At 50.4% G+C, this 15,746-nt stretch overlaps 1 protein-coding gene across 5 annotated transcripts; it reads left to right on the top strand.

The window, feature by feature from the left end:
* Nucleotides 1–136: 136 nt before the first annotated feature.
* On the top strand, nt 137–14,628 carry ANXA9 (annexin A9). 5 transcript variants are annotated; one of them, XM_045364198.3, is made up of 14 exons: nt 137–193; nt 301–406; nt 920–1,013; nt 1,171–1,267; nt 1,788–1,882; nt 2,094–2,207; nt 2,397–2,487; nt 4,196–4,275; nt 4,462–4,521; nt 6,006–6,081; nt 6,217–6,312; nt 6,409–6,467; nt 13,546–13,668; nt 14,252–14,628. In XM_045364198.3, the coding sequence occupies exons 3-14, from the start codon at nt 939–941 to the stop codon at nt 14,312–14,314; spliced, it is 1,029 nt and encodes a 342-aa protein (XP_045220133.2). In that variant the 5' UTR covers nt 137–193; nt 301–406; nt 920–938; the 3' UTR covers nt 14,315–14,628. The 5 variants fall into 5 exon arrangements, with proteins under 5 accessions (XP_045220133.2, XP_005542011.3, XP_073852226.1 ...); XM_005541954.4 differs by having other exon boundaries at nt 5,997–6,081; XM_073996125.1 differs by having other exon boundaries at nt 1,717–1,882; nt 5,997–6,081.
* The last annotated feature ends 1,118 nt before the right edge of the window (nt 14,629–15,746 follow it).

Genomic DNA, 15,746 nt, shown 5'->3' with positions numbered 1-15,746 from the left:
CTCTCCCAAGTCTGGGAGGGGCCAGAGTCAGACAACTGCTGGGTTGGTCCCTAAGAGAGGTCATCTGACTGGCTGTTCAGCCTAGGCTGCATCCCCGCCCCCTTTCCTCTACCAGGCCACACCAGAGCCGGTGCTCACACAGGCGAGCTACCAGGCCACAAGGACGACACCCACCCCGCCTCTGCACCTCTGAGTAAGTACTGGGCCTTCGGCCCCCATGCCGGGAGAACTTGTTGATTGCTTGGGGGAGGGAGAAATGTTTTCCTTTTCCAACATGAGAGTGCCTCCTTTCCTGTCCAGGCATCCATGTACTTGCGAGAACCCTTGTTCACATCAGCTAAGAGATTGCACCTGCTGACCTAGAGATTCCCACCTGTGGCTCCTAGGGTGAGAGGCAGCCGAGCAGGTAGGCAGCTGTATAGGCGGGAACTGAGGGATTGAGGGTTGCTTGTCAGTTGGGGCTGCAGGTGGGGGAGATGCTGTTTGGAGTTGTCTCCCACTCTGCGTGCTTAATCCTGCCACCTCACCTCAGCTCCCCTGCACTGCCCCAGGAGACCCCAGCCAGGCCCCGGAAGGAGGGCCATAGACCTCAGAAGGGGGGCATCTACCCAGGACCAAGGCCTGAGGAGCCTCGGGGCTGACCCTGGCATCAGGGAGGGTTGGCGCCTGGTCCAGGAGCATCCCGCATCAATCCCCACTTCCTAAAGGAGTGGGGAGAGGTGGGGAAGGTGGGGGCTCCCCTCTTACCTCACCATTTCAGCTCCAGTTCTGGCTCCAACCCTAAGCAGGTTGATCTTTTTTTCTGCAGCAAGGATAGGAACAGGTGACTGGAACCCAGGCTCCAGGGTCTTGGGGGGTCATAAGGAGTCCCTGGAGGGCCAGGAAATTCAGCTCTGTGGGCTCCTGTTTCCTTCCCCAGGGCAGCCAGCAGTAGCACCATGTCTGCGAGTGGTGGGAAGATGGGACCGTCCCTCACCCAGGAGATCCTCAGCCACCTGGGCCTGGCCAGCAAGGTAGGGGCTGTTGGGATTTCAGAGATCACTTTTAATATCTCAGCTCAGGCTGTGAGAGGATGGGAGGCAGGAAAGTGGAGGACAGGCCCTGAGATTATGCTGAGGTGGGGTAGGCAGCCTGGCCGTGGCCCTTGCCGACCACCCCGTGCTCCCACAGACTGCAGCGTGGGGGACCCTGGGCACCCTCAGGACCTTCCTGAACTTCAGCGTGGACAAGGATGCGCAGAGGCTACTGAGGGCCATTACTGGCCAAGGTGAGCCCCTTTCCCCCTGTACTTGAGGCTGCCTTTTAGAGCCAATCTGTAGACCAAGGAGGAGCCAGGAAGGAGGAACTAGAGATGTTGGAGAAACATTTGTGGAACGCCTTCATTCTTGTATGTCAGGCACCACAGTAGGTGTGTCAAACCCGTTCTCACAACACCCCTGTGAGGCAAGGCTTATTATTTCCATTTTCCAGATGAGGAAACTGGGGCTCAGGGAGATTAAGAGGCTTGCCCAAAGTCACTCAGCTCATAATGACAGAGGTGGTATTCTCATCTAGGTCAGCCGATCCCTGCAAATCCTATTTTTTTTACCACCACACCAGGCCACCTTTGCCTTGGTCTGGGTCGGATTTGCATGCTGTTTTGACAATTTATTTGCAACTTCTTTTGAGATAAAATGGAAGTGGGGGTGATATAGCCCCTGCTCCTTTCCTTCCTAGCCCTCTCCTGGAGTAGGGGCATCCCACTATGTAAAGACCCTGCTCACAGCACAGCCCTCATCTCGGTTCAGGCGTGGACCGCAGTGCCATTGTGGATGTGCTGACCAACCGGAGCAGAGAGCAAAGGCAGCTCATCTCACGTGCCTTCCAGGAGCGCACCCAACAGGTAAGGCCATGCTGACCTCCCACAGCAGTGGACTGGGGTGAGAAACCCCCTGGAGGACTCGAGAGACAGCAACAGCCACTGAGGCCAGCCCCTGCTTCCTGGCTAAACAGGGCCTGAGGTGAAAACCAGCCAAATCTTCCCAAACCTCCCCATGCTTCTGGAGCCCTTCCCCTCACCCCCGTGCCTCTGCTGTGGGGACCATTTCTCGTAGGACCTGCTGAAGTCCCTACGGGCAGCCCTTTCCGGAAACCTGGAGAGGATCGTGATGGCTCTGCTGCAGCCCGCAGCCCGGTTTGACGCCCAGGAATTGAGGACAGCTCTGAAGGTAGCAGGAGGGCAGACTTGCTGGGGTCTCTGGGGAAGGGAGAAGGCTGTCAGCCTTGCTTTTGCAAAATGAGAGTCTCCCTCTCGTCGTCCCATATTGTTCCTTAGAAGGAGAAGCAGCCGATGTCTGCCACTGTCTACCATCCTAATGACATGGCCAGTCTGAGAGTAGACTCTCAATTTCTCGTAGGCCTCAGATTCTGCGGTGGATGTGGCCATTGAAATTCTTGCCACTCGAACCCCACCCCGGCTGCAGGAGTGCCTGGCAGTCTACAAACACGGTAAGAATATGGAGGGAGGGGTCCCAGGTGCCGGAGAAGGGGCTGTAGGACAGTCTGCTCCTCTCCTGTACTCCCCATAGGTGAGCTATCTGGCAGCCTGGCTGCCTAAGTTCTATTCCCTTGGGGTCTTTCCTCTTTCCCCCACCAGTGCCTCAGTCTCCGCAGGGGAGAGAGCCAGATGTGATCATTAAAAAAAGAGAAGCAGGCCAGGCGTGGTGATTCATGCCTATCATCCCAACACTTTGGGCAGCGGAGGTGGGTTTGTCGCTTGAGCCCAGGAGTTCAACACCAGTCACAGGCAACATAGGAAAACCCCATCCGTGCCAAAAATTCAAAAAAACTAGCTGGTCACGGTGGTTCACACCTGTGGTCCCAGCTACTCAGGAGGTTGAGGTGGGAGGATCACCCGAGCTTGGAAAGTTGAGGCTGCAGTGAGCTGAGATCATGCTACTGGCACTGCACGCTAGCCTGGGTGACAGGAGTGAGAGCATATATCTCTCTCTCTCTGTCTCTCTCTCTCTTTCTCTCTCTCTCTCTCTCTCTCTCTCACACACACACACACACACACACACACACACACACACACACACACACACAAAGAGAGAGAAGCAATGATTAACCATCTTAATCTGGAGCTCCAAGGCAGATTCCAAAGTGACAGTCCCAAAGGTACTCATGTCACCTTCCCAACCCCTTGCCGGTCCCTGCCATCACACCACATTCCAAGCTGAACCCAGCCGTGCTGCAGCCTGAGGGAAAGGTGGGAACCTGCCCTCTGAGTCATGGGTGTCACCATTCATGCCCCTGATGGCTGGCCTTGCTTGGCTACAAATGTCTCACCCACTAATTTGTGGCTTTTTCCCATCCTCATCTTACCACCCCTTCCCCTACTCCCACCGCTTTTTCTTGCTTTCCCCAATTTTCCTTTGATGTCTAATCTCGGCCTTTGTTCTTCTTTTGAGACAAGGTCTTGCCCTATAGCCTAGGCTGTACAGTGATGTGATCATGGCTCACTGCAGCCTTGACCTTCCTGGGCTCAATCAATCCTTCCACCTCAGCCTCCTAAGTAGCTGGGACTACAGGTGTGCCACCACCATGCCCAGCTAATTTTTGTATTTTTTGTATGGATGGGGTTTCTTTGTGTTGTCGAGGCTGGTCTCGAACTTCTGGGCTTAAGCCATCTCCTGCCTCAGCCTCTGAAAGTGCTGGGATTACAGGCATGAGCCACCGCCCCGGCTGTGGCCTATGTTCTTAATCCCTCTCCTACCTTCCTTCCTTCTTGCATCCATTTCTCTCGTCTCCTTCCATTTCTCCCTTTCCTGCTCTTTTCCTTCCTCATAGCCCACCTCTCATATCATTTTTCCTTACCTCCAACAAGGGTGCCAGGTCCTAGCCATCTTGTGTTATAATACAGGTTTCCCTAGCTCTTCTTCACTGCCTGGCCCCAACTCTGATAATGATTGCGTCCTACCCAGCAGGTTGGTGCTTGGTGATGAAGCCACCGCACGCCTCACAACTTAGAGATGTTTTTAGAGTGGCCGTGATGGTACTTGTGCCTTACATCCTGGGAGCTAGCAGCCATCAAGCTACTCCAAGCAGGGGCTAGCAGGGCTAGCAGGGCATAGCGGGTCAGGCATTTGGCAGGTCCTGGGGATACCTACACTAGGGAAACTCAGGAAGATTCAGAGAGCTCCTCACCCCACCCCAGATTTCCAGGTGGAGGCTGTGGATGACATCACGTCTCAGACCAATGGCATCTTGCGGGACCTGCTCCTGGCCCTGGTCAAGGTGAGGAGGACTGACCTGCAAGGAAGGGAGTCACATTCACCAGGCAAGGTGACACGCTGGAGCAGGGAGCATTGCTGTCCTATAATGGACAAGAGAGGACTTTAGGGGAGACCAGGCTTTGCTTGTTGGTCTGGAGATAAAAAGGTGCCCTTCGAAGAGCCCTCTAAGAACAGTTTCTCCTCCTAGGGGGGCCGTGACAGCTACTCTGGAATCATTGACTATAATCTGGCGGAACAAGATGTCCGGGTGAGCAGGGGGTTTAGGAGTGTACACAGCCGCCTTGCACGTAAGATGCCTTCCTCCACCGTATCTTAGAGCCAATGACCTACGTGTCCATTTGTCCTGCAAACCCATCCTTGCCTTGGAGAGGGAGTTCTCAGTTATGTGGTAGAGGCAGGAGTTGTCAGGTAGCGTCATAGCTGAAGCCTTTTCACTCATCTAGCCTCTGACTCCTGAACTCATCAACCGACAGATTCTTCTCTCATGAGCATTTGGGGGCACAAAGCCTCCTCAGACCTTTTGGGGATTATTTAATCCTTGGGTACCAGGATTTTTCCAAATCAGTGAACAGAGCTATGAGGCTATAAGGGCAGAGCCCTCTCTTAGCCCTATTTCTTTCTTAAAAAACATAAAATAAATAAAAACAACTAGTAGGCCAGGCATGGTGGCTTATACCTGTAATCCCAGCACTTTGGGAGCCTGAACAGGAGGATCATTTGAGCCCAGGAGTCCAAGACCAGCCTAGGCAACATAGTGAGACTCTGTCTCCACAAGATATTTTTAAAAATTAGCTGCACCTGTAGTTCCAGCTAGCTAGGAGGCTGAGGTGGGAGGATCGCTTGAGCCTGGGAAGTTGAGGCTGAGGTGAGCCCTGGTCATGCCACTGCACTCCAGCTTGGGTGACAGAGAGAGACCCCATCTCTCTCTGTGTCTCTCTCTCTCTCTCTCTCTCACACACACACACACCCCTAGTTTACAAGTTAAAATACTTTTTTTTTTTTTTTTGAGACGGAGTCTTGCTCTGTCGCCCAGGCTGGGGCGCAGTGGCCGGATCTCAGCTCACTGCAAGCTCCGCCTCCCGGGTTTACGCCATTCTCCTGCCTCAGCCTCCCAAGTAGCTGGGACTACAGACGCCCGCCACCTCACCTGGCTAGTTTTTTGTATTTTTTTGTAGAGACGGGGTTTCACTGTGTTAGCCAGGATGGTCTCGATCTCCTGACCTCGTGATCCGCCCGTCTCGGCCTCCCAAAGTGCTGGGATTACAGGCTTGAGCCACCGCGCCTGGCCTAAAATAACTTTTTCTGGCCGGTTGTGGTGGCTCACGCCTATAATCCCAACAATTTGGGAGGCCGAGACAGGAGGATCACTTGAGGTCAGGAGTTCGAAACCAGCCTAGCCAACATGGCAATACCCCATCTCTACTAAAAATACAAAAATTAGCCAGGAATGATAGTGGGCGCCTATAATTCCAGCTACTCGGGAGGCTGAGGCTGGAGAATCGCTTGAACCTGGGAGGCAGAGGTTGCGGTGAGCTGGGATCATACCACTGCGCTCCAGCCTGGGTGACAGAATGAGACTCCATCTCAAAAAAAATATCCTTTTCCACCCTCAATCCCATTTCCATGATGATGATGATAGATTCTGGAACATAATACCCATGGCTCCCTAGGCCCCACCAATGATCCCGATTCACTCCTCCCTGACTCATTCCTCCCTCCCAGGCACTACAGCGGGCAGAAGGACCTAGCACAGAGGAGACATGGGTCCCACTCCTCACCCAGCGAAATCCTGAACACCTCATCCGAGGTACACACAAGCCTTCTTGTCCCCTAGCTTGCTCTAATGATGAGTTTGGGTTGTGGAAGGTGTGGGGAGGGCCCATCCTTTCAAGTGATAATTAATCCCCCATCCATCTTTCTAACTGCCTCCCACACACACAAGTGTTTGATCAGTACCAGCGGAGCACTGGGCAAGAGCTGGAGGAGGCTGTCCAGAACCGTTTCCATGGAGATGCCCAGGCGGCTCTGCTCGGCCTAGGTAGGGGCCTGCTCAGGATTTGAGAAGTAAGTCTCTCTTGGGATGGGAGATTGTGGCCCTAGTTGTGAACCTCCATCCTTCCATCTTTGTTTCCAGCTTCAGTGATCAAGAACACACCGCTGTACTTTGCTGACAAACTTCACCAAGCCCTCCAGGTGAGAGGGGCACTCCTTTCCCTCCCCAGAACAGAAACCAGGGAGGAGAGAGGAAGTCTCAGCTTGCGGCTAATGTAACCATCCTATATGCACCATCTAAACCTCAAGCCGCGCTCCTTCCCAGGGCTTACGCACCAGGGCTTACACAGGGGTGGAAGAATGAGCTGCGGTGAGAACTAACTTAATTGAGGCCCTGAAACTAACATTTTGGCCTTGTTAATGTCTAGGTGGCCAAATAGAGATATGAATCTGCTCTGTAAGATAGTGCCTTGTCCAGGCATAGTTGTCGCCAGAGTGATGGTGATAACACTAGCAAGAGAAATGACAAGGGCTGGCATTTTGCGGGTGCTGTTTGTGTGCCACGGCCTATCCTGAGCAGGGCACACACATTTCGATTAATCCTCACAACCATATCCATCCATATCTTATAGATGAAAAAACTGAAGCCCAGAGAAGTTAAGTACCTTGCTCAAGGTCACATAGCTAGTAAGTCATATAGTCTCCCTACACAATACTTCACGATGTAAGACATCTCCGGCCTCTGTGTCCTAAGTAGCTGGGATTACAGGCGTGCGCCACCACATCTGGCTAATTCTGAATTGTTTTTAAAAAGGAAAAACTCAGCCTCCCAAGTAACTGGGATTACAGGTGCCCACCACCACGCCTGGCTAATTTTTGTATTTTCTTTTTTTTTTTTTTGAGGCGGAGTCTCGCTCTGTCGCCCAGGCTGGAGTGCAGTGGCGCGATCTCGGCTCACTGCAAGCTCCGCCTCCTGGGTTCCCGCCATTCTCCTGCCTCAGCCTCCCGAGCAGCTGGGACTACAGGCGCCGCCACCACACCCGGCTAATTTTTTTGTATTTTTAGTGGAGACGGGGTTTCATTGTGTTAGCCAGGATGGTCTCGATCTCCTGACCTCGTGATCCGCCCGTCTCAGCCTCCCAAAGTGCTGGGATTACAGGCTTGAGCCACCGCGCCCGGCCAATTTTTGTATTTTCAGTAGAGACAGGGTTTCACCATGTTGGCCAGGCTGGTCTCGAACTCATGACCTCAGGTCATTAACCCTTCTCGGCCTCCCAAAGTGCTAGGATTACAAGCGTGAGCCACTGCGCCTGGCCCATGTTATCCATACTTAAACTGCTGACCGTGCCTTGAGTGGTTCCACCAATAGAATCCAGTCATTCTGTTGATTGAATTAGGTCTCTTATTAGTAGAAGTGTCCCCCAAAATCTATAAATAAAAAGTTCAGGAAGGGCGCAGTGGCTTACGCCTATAATCCCAACACTTTGGGAGGCCAAAGTGGACGGATCACTTGAGGTCAGCAGTTTGAGACCAGCCTGGCCAACATGGTGAAACCTTGTCTCTACTAAAAATACAAAACTTACCTGGGCGTGGTAGTGTGTGCCTGTAATCCCAGCTACTCAGGAGGCTGAGGCAGGAGAATCACTTGAACCCAGGAAGCAGAGGTTACAGTAAGCCGAGATTGTGACACTGCACTCCAGCCTGGGCAACAAGAGCAAAACTCCATCTTAAAATAAATACATTAATTAATTAATTAAAAAGTTCACTTAGAGAAAACATAAAATTCAAAGAGATAGGCTGGGCGCGGTGGCTCATGCCTGTAATCCCAGCATTTTGGGAGGCCGAGGTGGGCGGCTCACGAGGTCAGGAGATTGAGACCATCCTGGCTAACACGGTGAAACCCCATCTCTACTAAAAATAAAAAAAATAAGCCGGGCATGGTGGTGGGCACCTGTAGTCCCAGCTACTCGGGAGGCTGAGGCAGAAGAATGGCGTGAATCCGGGAGACAGAGCTTGCAGTGAGCTGAGATCCGGCCACTGCACTCCTGCCTGGGTGACAGAGCAAGACTCCGTCTCAAAAAAAAAAAAAAAAAATTGAAGAGATAAAAGTAGTTATCATTGCCAGGTGTGGTGGCTCACACCTATAATCCCAGCACTTTGGGAGGCCAAGGCAGGTGGATCACAAGGTCAAGAGTTCGAGATCAGCCTGGCCAACATGGTGAAACCCTGTCTCTACTAAAAATACAAAAATTAGCCAGGCGTGGTGGCGGGCACCTGTAATCCCAGCTACTTGGGAGACTGAGGCAAGAGAATTGCTTGAACCTGGGAGGCAGAGGTTGCAGTGAACTGAGATCATGCCACTGCACTCTAGCCTGGGTGACACAGTGAGACTAAAAAAGTAGTTATCATTTTGGCAGATGGAATAGCTTTCTGTAGACTGGTTGAGAAGCCATCATGCCATGTTGATGATTGCCCAAAAGTTAGTAAATATAAGCAATTGTTCTATCATCCAGAGATTTCTATCTTGACAGTAGATTATTATACTTGCCCAATAAAGCCTATAAGATTCATTTGAAGAGTTGTAGTTATCTGTCCAAATTCCTGTCATAAATACAAACTATCCCAGCAGTAGATGATTTTGTAGTGTATTTGGATTACAAGACCCACACTCTTGAGTGTAGGTGAAAGATTTATCTCAGAAGTAGTAGTCAGCGGGGCCAAGCATGGTGGCTCACGCTTTTAATCCTAGCACTTTGGGAGGCTAAAGTGGGAGGATCGCTTGAGGTTGGGAGTTCAAGACCAACTTAGCGACATAGCAAGACCTAGTCTCTACAAAAATAAAATTAGCCAGGCATAGTGGCATCTGCCTCTAGTCCCAACTACTCAGGAGGATGTGGTGGGAGGATTGCTTGAGCCCGGGAATTAGAAGTTACAGTGAGCTGTGATTATTCCACCACACTTCAGCCTGGGTGACAGAGCAAGATCCTGTCTCAAAAAAAAAAAAAAAAAAAAGAAGTAGTAGTCAGAAAATAACATAGGCCCATTTTTCTGATTTTTTTTTCTTTTTTTTTGGAGACAGTCTGGCTCTGTCGCCTAGGCTGGAGTGCAGTGGCGTGATCTCGGCTCAAGGCAACCTTCACCTTCTGGGTTCAAGTGATTCTCCGGCTTCTGTGTCCTAAGTAGCTGGGATTACAGGCATGTGCCACCACATCTGGCTAATTCTGACTTGGTTTTAAAAAGGAAAAACCCGGGCCAGGCGCTGTGGCGCATGCCTGTAATCCCAGGACTTTGGTAGGCTGAGGCAGGTGGATTATTTGAGGCCAGGAGTTCAAGACCAGCCTGGCCAACGTGGTGAAACCCAATCTCTACTAAAAATACAAAAATTAGCCAGGTGGTAGTGGTGAGCGCCTGTAATCTCAGCTGCTTGGGAGGCTGAGGTAAGAGAATCGCTTGAGCCTGGGAGGCAGAGGTTGCCATGAGCTGAGATGATCCCACTGCTCTCCAGTCTGGGTAAAAAAGTGAGACCTGCCTCCAAAAAATAAACAGGCCGGGCACAGTGGCTCACACCTGTAATCCCAGCACTTTGGGAGGCCGAGGCGAGCGGATCATGAGGTCAGGAGATGGAGACCATCTTGGCTAACAAGGTGAAACCCCGTCTCTATTAAAAAATACAAAAAAATTAGCCGAGCGTGGTGGCCGGTGCCTGTAGTCCCAGCAACTCCGGAGGCTGAGGCAGGAGAATGGCCTGAGCCCGGGGGGCGGAGCTTGCAGTGAGCCCAGATAGCGCCATTGCACTCCAGCCTGGGCAATAGAGCGAGACTCCGTCTCAAATAAATAAATAAATAAATAATAAATAAAAAAGGAAAAAATCATGATACATCTGTATTATTCTTTTTTTTTTTTTTTTTTTTTTTTTTAGACCGAGTCTCACTCTGTTACCCAGGCTGGAGTGCAGTGGTGCAATCTTGGGTCACCGCAACCTCTGCCTCCCGAGTTCAAGAGATTCTTCTGCCTCGGCCTCCCGAGTAGCTGGGACCACAGGTGCCTACCACCATGCCTGGCTAATTTTTGTGTTTTTAGTAGAGACGGGATTTCACCATGTTGGTCAGGATGGTCCTTAACTCCTGACTTCGTGATCCTCGCGCCTCAGCCTCCCAAAGTGCTGGGATTACAGGCGTGAAGCCACTTCGCCCGGCCTTCTTCTTCTTTTTTCTTTTTTTCCTTTGAGATGGAGTCTCACTCTGTCACCAGGCTGGAGTGCAGTGGGGTGATCTCGGCTCACTGCAATCTTCACCTCCTGGGTTCAAGCAATTCTCCTCCTGCCTCAGCCTCCCAAGTAGCTGGGACTATAGTAGCCCGCCACCACATCCGTCTGATTTTTTTATTTTTAGTAGAAACAGGGTTTCACCATGTTAGCCAGGCTGGTAGCGAACTTTTTTTCTTTTTCTTCTTTTTTGAGAGGGAGCCTTGCTCAGTCACCCAGGCTGGAGTGCAAGGCATGATCTCGGCTCACTGCCACCTCTGCCTCCTGGGTTCCAGCAATTCTCCTGCCTCAGCCTGCCGAGTAGCTGAGATTACAGGCGCCCACCACCACACCCGGCTAATTTTTGTATTTTTAGTAGAGACGGGGTTTCACCATGTTGGCCAGGCTGGTCTCAAACTCCTGACCTCAGGTGATCCACCAGCCTCAGTATTCCAAAGTGCTGGGATTACAGGCATGAGCCACCGCGCCCAGACTGTATTTTTCTTTTATGAGAGATATGTAGATATATGAAAACACAAATTGTGAAGAATAATCAGAAAAACGACCTTCAGAAAATCAGCAACTGATTCAGGACAAATTTCGACCAATCTGTAGTAAAAATTAACGTTCCCAGTGAAGATCCTGGGGCCATATGCAATGCCAGGTATATGATTAAGTATTATAATTAGGCCAGGCAAGGTGGCTCATGCCTGTAATCCCAGCACTTTGGGAGGCCGAGGCAGGTGAATCACCTGAGGTCAGGAGTTCGAGACCAGCCTGACCAACATGGTAAAAGCCCGTCTCTACTAAATATACAAAAATTAGCTAGGTGTGGTGGCATGCACCTGCATTCCCAGCTACTTGGGAGGCTGAAACAGGAGAATTGCTTGAACCTGGGAGGCAGAGGTTTCAGTGACCTGAGATTGTACCACTGCACCCCAGCCTGGGTGACAGAGTGAGACTCCATCTAAAAAAAAAAATTATATTTAAGTCCAGGTGCGGTGGCTCACACCTGTAATCCCAGCACTTTCGGAGGCTGAAGTGGGCAGATCACTTGAGGTCAGGAGTTTGAGATCAGCCTGGCCAACATGGTGAAACCCCATCTGTACTAAAAATAAAAAAATTAGCTGGGTGTTTGGCACACGCTGTAGTCCCAGCTACTCGGGAGGCTGAGGCAGGAGACTCGCTTGAACCCGGGAGGGGGAGGTTGCAGTGAGCTGAAATCACGCCACTGCATTCCACTCTGGGCGACAGAGCGAGAAAAAAGAATACTTGTACAACAATGAGAGTATTCAGCTAATGAGTGACTCTTGCCCAGTTCTGTAACTTTAGAGTAACAAGCGTTGGAAGGAGAGAAGAATGGATACTGGGGAGCAATTGGCAATCTTTACGACAATACAAAACTAATGATGCATGAAAGTTAATATGAAGTAGACATTAGGTCCACTGACAATTAGGTAATGAGTCTAAATGAATTGGAGCATCCTGTTTTACTTCATTTTTTTTTTGTGTTGTCAAAGGAGTTTATGATCTGTGGGGATGCCCAAAGTATGTGTTGTAGGCAGTTCTGGGAAGAGTCTTGTGAGTAAAGTGACTCAGGAAACTCTGAAAATGAGGATATTAGGAATTGATGACAACACTGGTGCACAGAAAAAAAACAGGAATTTTACAATTAAAAGTTTTTATTTAGAAATCTCTCATAACAACACATTACTTAGTATAATCAATTATAATTCAGGATTTTGGTGACTTGTACCTGTGTTATTTCTTTTTTTTTGGTTTTGAGACGGAGTCTCGCTCTGTCCCAGGCTGGAGTGCAGTGGTGGTTACTCTACTACAACCTCTGCCTCCCAGGTTCAAGCGATTCTCCTACCTCACCCTCCTGAGTGGCTGGGATTATAGGTGCCACCACACCCAGCTAATTTTTGTAGTTTTAGTAGAGACCATGTTGGTCAGGCTGGCCTCGAACTCCTGACCATAAATGATCTACTTGCCTTGGCTTCCCAAAGTTCTGGGATCACAGGCATGAGCCACCATACCTGGCCTGTTATTTCTCTTTTCTTTCTTTTTTTTTGTTTTTTTTGTTTTTGTTTTTGTTTTTTTGAGACAGAGTTTTGCTCTTCTTGCCCAGGCTGGAGTGCAATGGCGCGATCTTGGCTCACTGCAATCTCCGCCTTGTGGGTTCAAGCAATTCTCCTGCCTCAGCCTCCCAAGTAGCTGGGATTACAGACGCCCACCACCATACCCAGCTCCGGCTTATTTTTGTATTTTTAGTAGAGACAGGGTTTCACCATCTTGGTCAGGCTTGTCTCGAACTCCTGACCTCAGATGATCCACGCGCCTCGGCCTCCCAAAGTGCTGGGATTACAGGCGTAAGCCACTGTGCCTGGCCTGTTATTTCCAAACTGAACCTTTCATTACTTTCTTTAGCCAAAAAACAGGCCTGCTGCATGTACAGGAGGAAGATAGCAACGTTGCACCCTAAGGGTCCAACTGGAGACACTAATATGCAGAGATGGGGCTGTGAGATGGCCCTATTGGGTTGGAATCAGAACCAGAAGTCACACAACCTTGTTCCCTATCACAGCCCCATCAGCTCAGTTTGGGGGTAGGGCAAGTATATCCTCCTTGGATATTCACTAACTTGAAAGTTAAAAGTAGTTTTCCTGGTTTTCATGCTGGCAGTCTTTACATGCACCAAATCTTTTCCAGCCTCCCTGAGATACCTATCTTTGGAGCTGCTCACCATCAAATTCTGGAGGTACACAGCTCTAAGCTAATGGTAGGGGCAGGAAAGACATGTAGAAGGAAATAAATACTCAAACTGCCCCCCATAGAGATTGATCTTTCCTGCTGTGTCATCTTCCATGAGGATGGACAAAGATAACTTTTGTCCCAAGATAATGTATAATGTACACTCTTATCCTTTGACTCCTACCTTGGCTCCACTTTCTGCAATAACCCTCCATGCCATTCAACCCCTACTCTCAGTGAGACTCTCACTAACCACCCCCCATCTGTTTCTTCCCCTACTAGGAAACTGAGCCCAATTACCAAGTCCTGATTCGCATCCTTATCTCTCGATGTGAGACCGACCTTCTGAGTATCAGAGCTGAGTTCAAGAAGAAATTTGGGAAGTCCCTCTACTCTTCTCTCCAGGTGAAACTTGGCTACTTCTTAGCCTGGAGCCCCAGGCCTTCACTCCTCACCTCCACCCTCACTCCCTGCACAGAGATGAGTATATTCTTGCCCCATAGAAAACCCAGTAGTCAGCCGTGGCTCACACCTGTAATCCCAGCACTTTGGGAGGCTGAGGCAGGCGGATCACGAGGTCATGAGTTCGAGACCAGCCTGACCAACATGCTGGTTGGAGTAGAGCCTGACCAACAGTCTCTACTAAAAATACAAAAATTAGCCAGGCATAGTGGTGCACACCTGTAATCCCAGCTACTCAGGAGGCTGAGGCAGGAGAGTCACTTGAACCCAAAAGGTGGAGGTTGCGGTGAGCCGAGATCGTGCCACTGCACTCCACCCTGGGCGACAGGGCGAGACTCTGTCTTAAAAAAAAAAAGAAAAGAAAAGAAAACCCAGAAAAGAAAAGAAATGCAGTGCAGGACTCTGAGCTCCAGGAAGGACCCTTCCCTTCCAGATGAACTATGATGGACCAACCCAAAGGACGGGAGAGAGTACTTGGGCCATAGTAGTGGTGGATCTTTCTAACACTGAATTCCCTTGTCTGCAGGATGCAGTGAAAGGGGATTGCCAGTCAGCCCTCCTGGCCTTGTGCAGGGCTGAAGACATGTGAGACTTCCCTGCCCCACCCCACATGACATCCGAGGATCTGAGATTTCCGTGTTTGGCTGAACGTGGGAGACCAGCTGGGCCTCCAAGTAGGATAACCCCTCACTGAGCACCACATGCTGTAGCTTCTTGAGGTTGAAACTGTTTCTTTAAAATCCTTTAATTTTCCTCATCTCAAAATTATATCTGTACCTGGGTCATCCAGCTCCTTCTTGGGTGTGGGGAAATGAGTTTTCTTTGATAGTTTCTGCCTCACTCATCCCTCCTGTACCCTGGCCAGAACATCTCACTGATACTTGAATTCTTTTGGCAAACTTCACTGTTGTTTGTGTTCCCTGATTGAAGTTTGGGTGGAGCAGGACATGGACCTGGAAGGGGCGTTGGAGTTGGAGGTGCCTTTGATGTGCACTTGGCTATTCAGCAGGAATCCTGTTTTGCCTTAGAGCTACAGTAATCAACTCCCACCCTCTCTATGTCTCCCCTCACCCTCATTCTCCAGGAAACTTCAGACAAAATAATTGAGACACAGGCACCAGAACAAGGTGAGAAATGGTCAGGGGGAGCAAAGGACCATCTGTATGAACTGGGAAGCAAGCGGAGGGTCAAACTACCCTTCCCAGCTGGGAATTCTTGGGTTAGTGGAGAGTACAACCCTCAAATGCATGTGTCCAACCAGAGATTTGGAAACCCATCTCCCATGAGAGCACTATTTCCCATAGAAAACAAAAACAAAAACAGAAACAAAAACAGTCAGGCTTTGGTTCCCCCTGCTGGCTATATTAGAAACGACAGGTAGCTGGGCGCAGTGGCTCACGCATGTAATCCCAGCACTTTGGGAGGGCAAGGCAGGCGGATCACCTGAGGTCAGGAATTCAAGACCAGCCTGACCAACACAGCAAAACCCTGTCTCTACTAAAAATACAAAAATTAGCCGGGCACAGTGGGGCATGCCTGTAGTCCCAGCTGCTCAGGAGGCTGAGGCAGGAGAATTGCTTGAATCCGGGAAGTGGAGGTTGCAGTGAGCTGAGATTGCACCACTGCACTCCAGCCTGGGCAACAGAGACTCCATCTCAAAAGAAGGGGAGGGGAGGGGAGGGGAGGGGAGGGGAGGGGAGGGGAGGGGAGGGGGGGGAGGGGAGGGGAGGGGAGGGGAGGGGAGAAGACAAGACAGGTAACCACCTTCCTGCCTCTGACCCACCTCCCGCTTTTTGCATTCTTCAATTGGGTCAAATACTTAACCCCATTGCTTCAGGCTAAGGCAAGCAACAGATCTCAGGAAAGAAGGTTTTTTTCTTTTCCTTTCTTTTTTTTTTTTTTTTTTTTAGACAGAGTTTTGCTCGTCGCCCAGGCTGGAGTGCAGTGGTGCGATCTTGGCTCACCACAACTTTCGCCTCCTGGGTTCAAGTGATTCTCCTGCCTCAGCCTCCCAAGTAGCT

Source organism: Macaca fascicularis, chromosome 1 (assembly GCF_037993035.2).
Source record: "Macaca fascicularis isolate 582-1 chromosome 1, T2T-MFA8v1.1".
In the NCBI taxonomy this organism is placed as follows: domain Eukaryota; kingdom Metazoa; phylum Chordata; class Mammalia; order Primates; family Cercopithecidae; genus Macaca; species Macaca fascicularis.
Note: the sequence above shows the minus strand (reverse complement) of the source record. Positions and strands in the feature narration are given on the sequence as shown.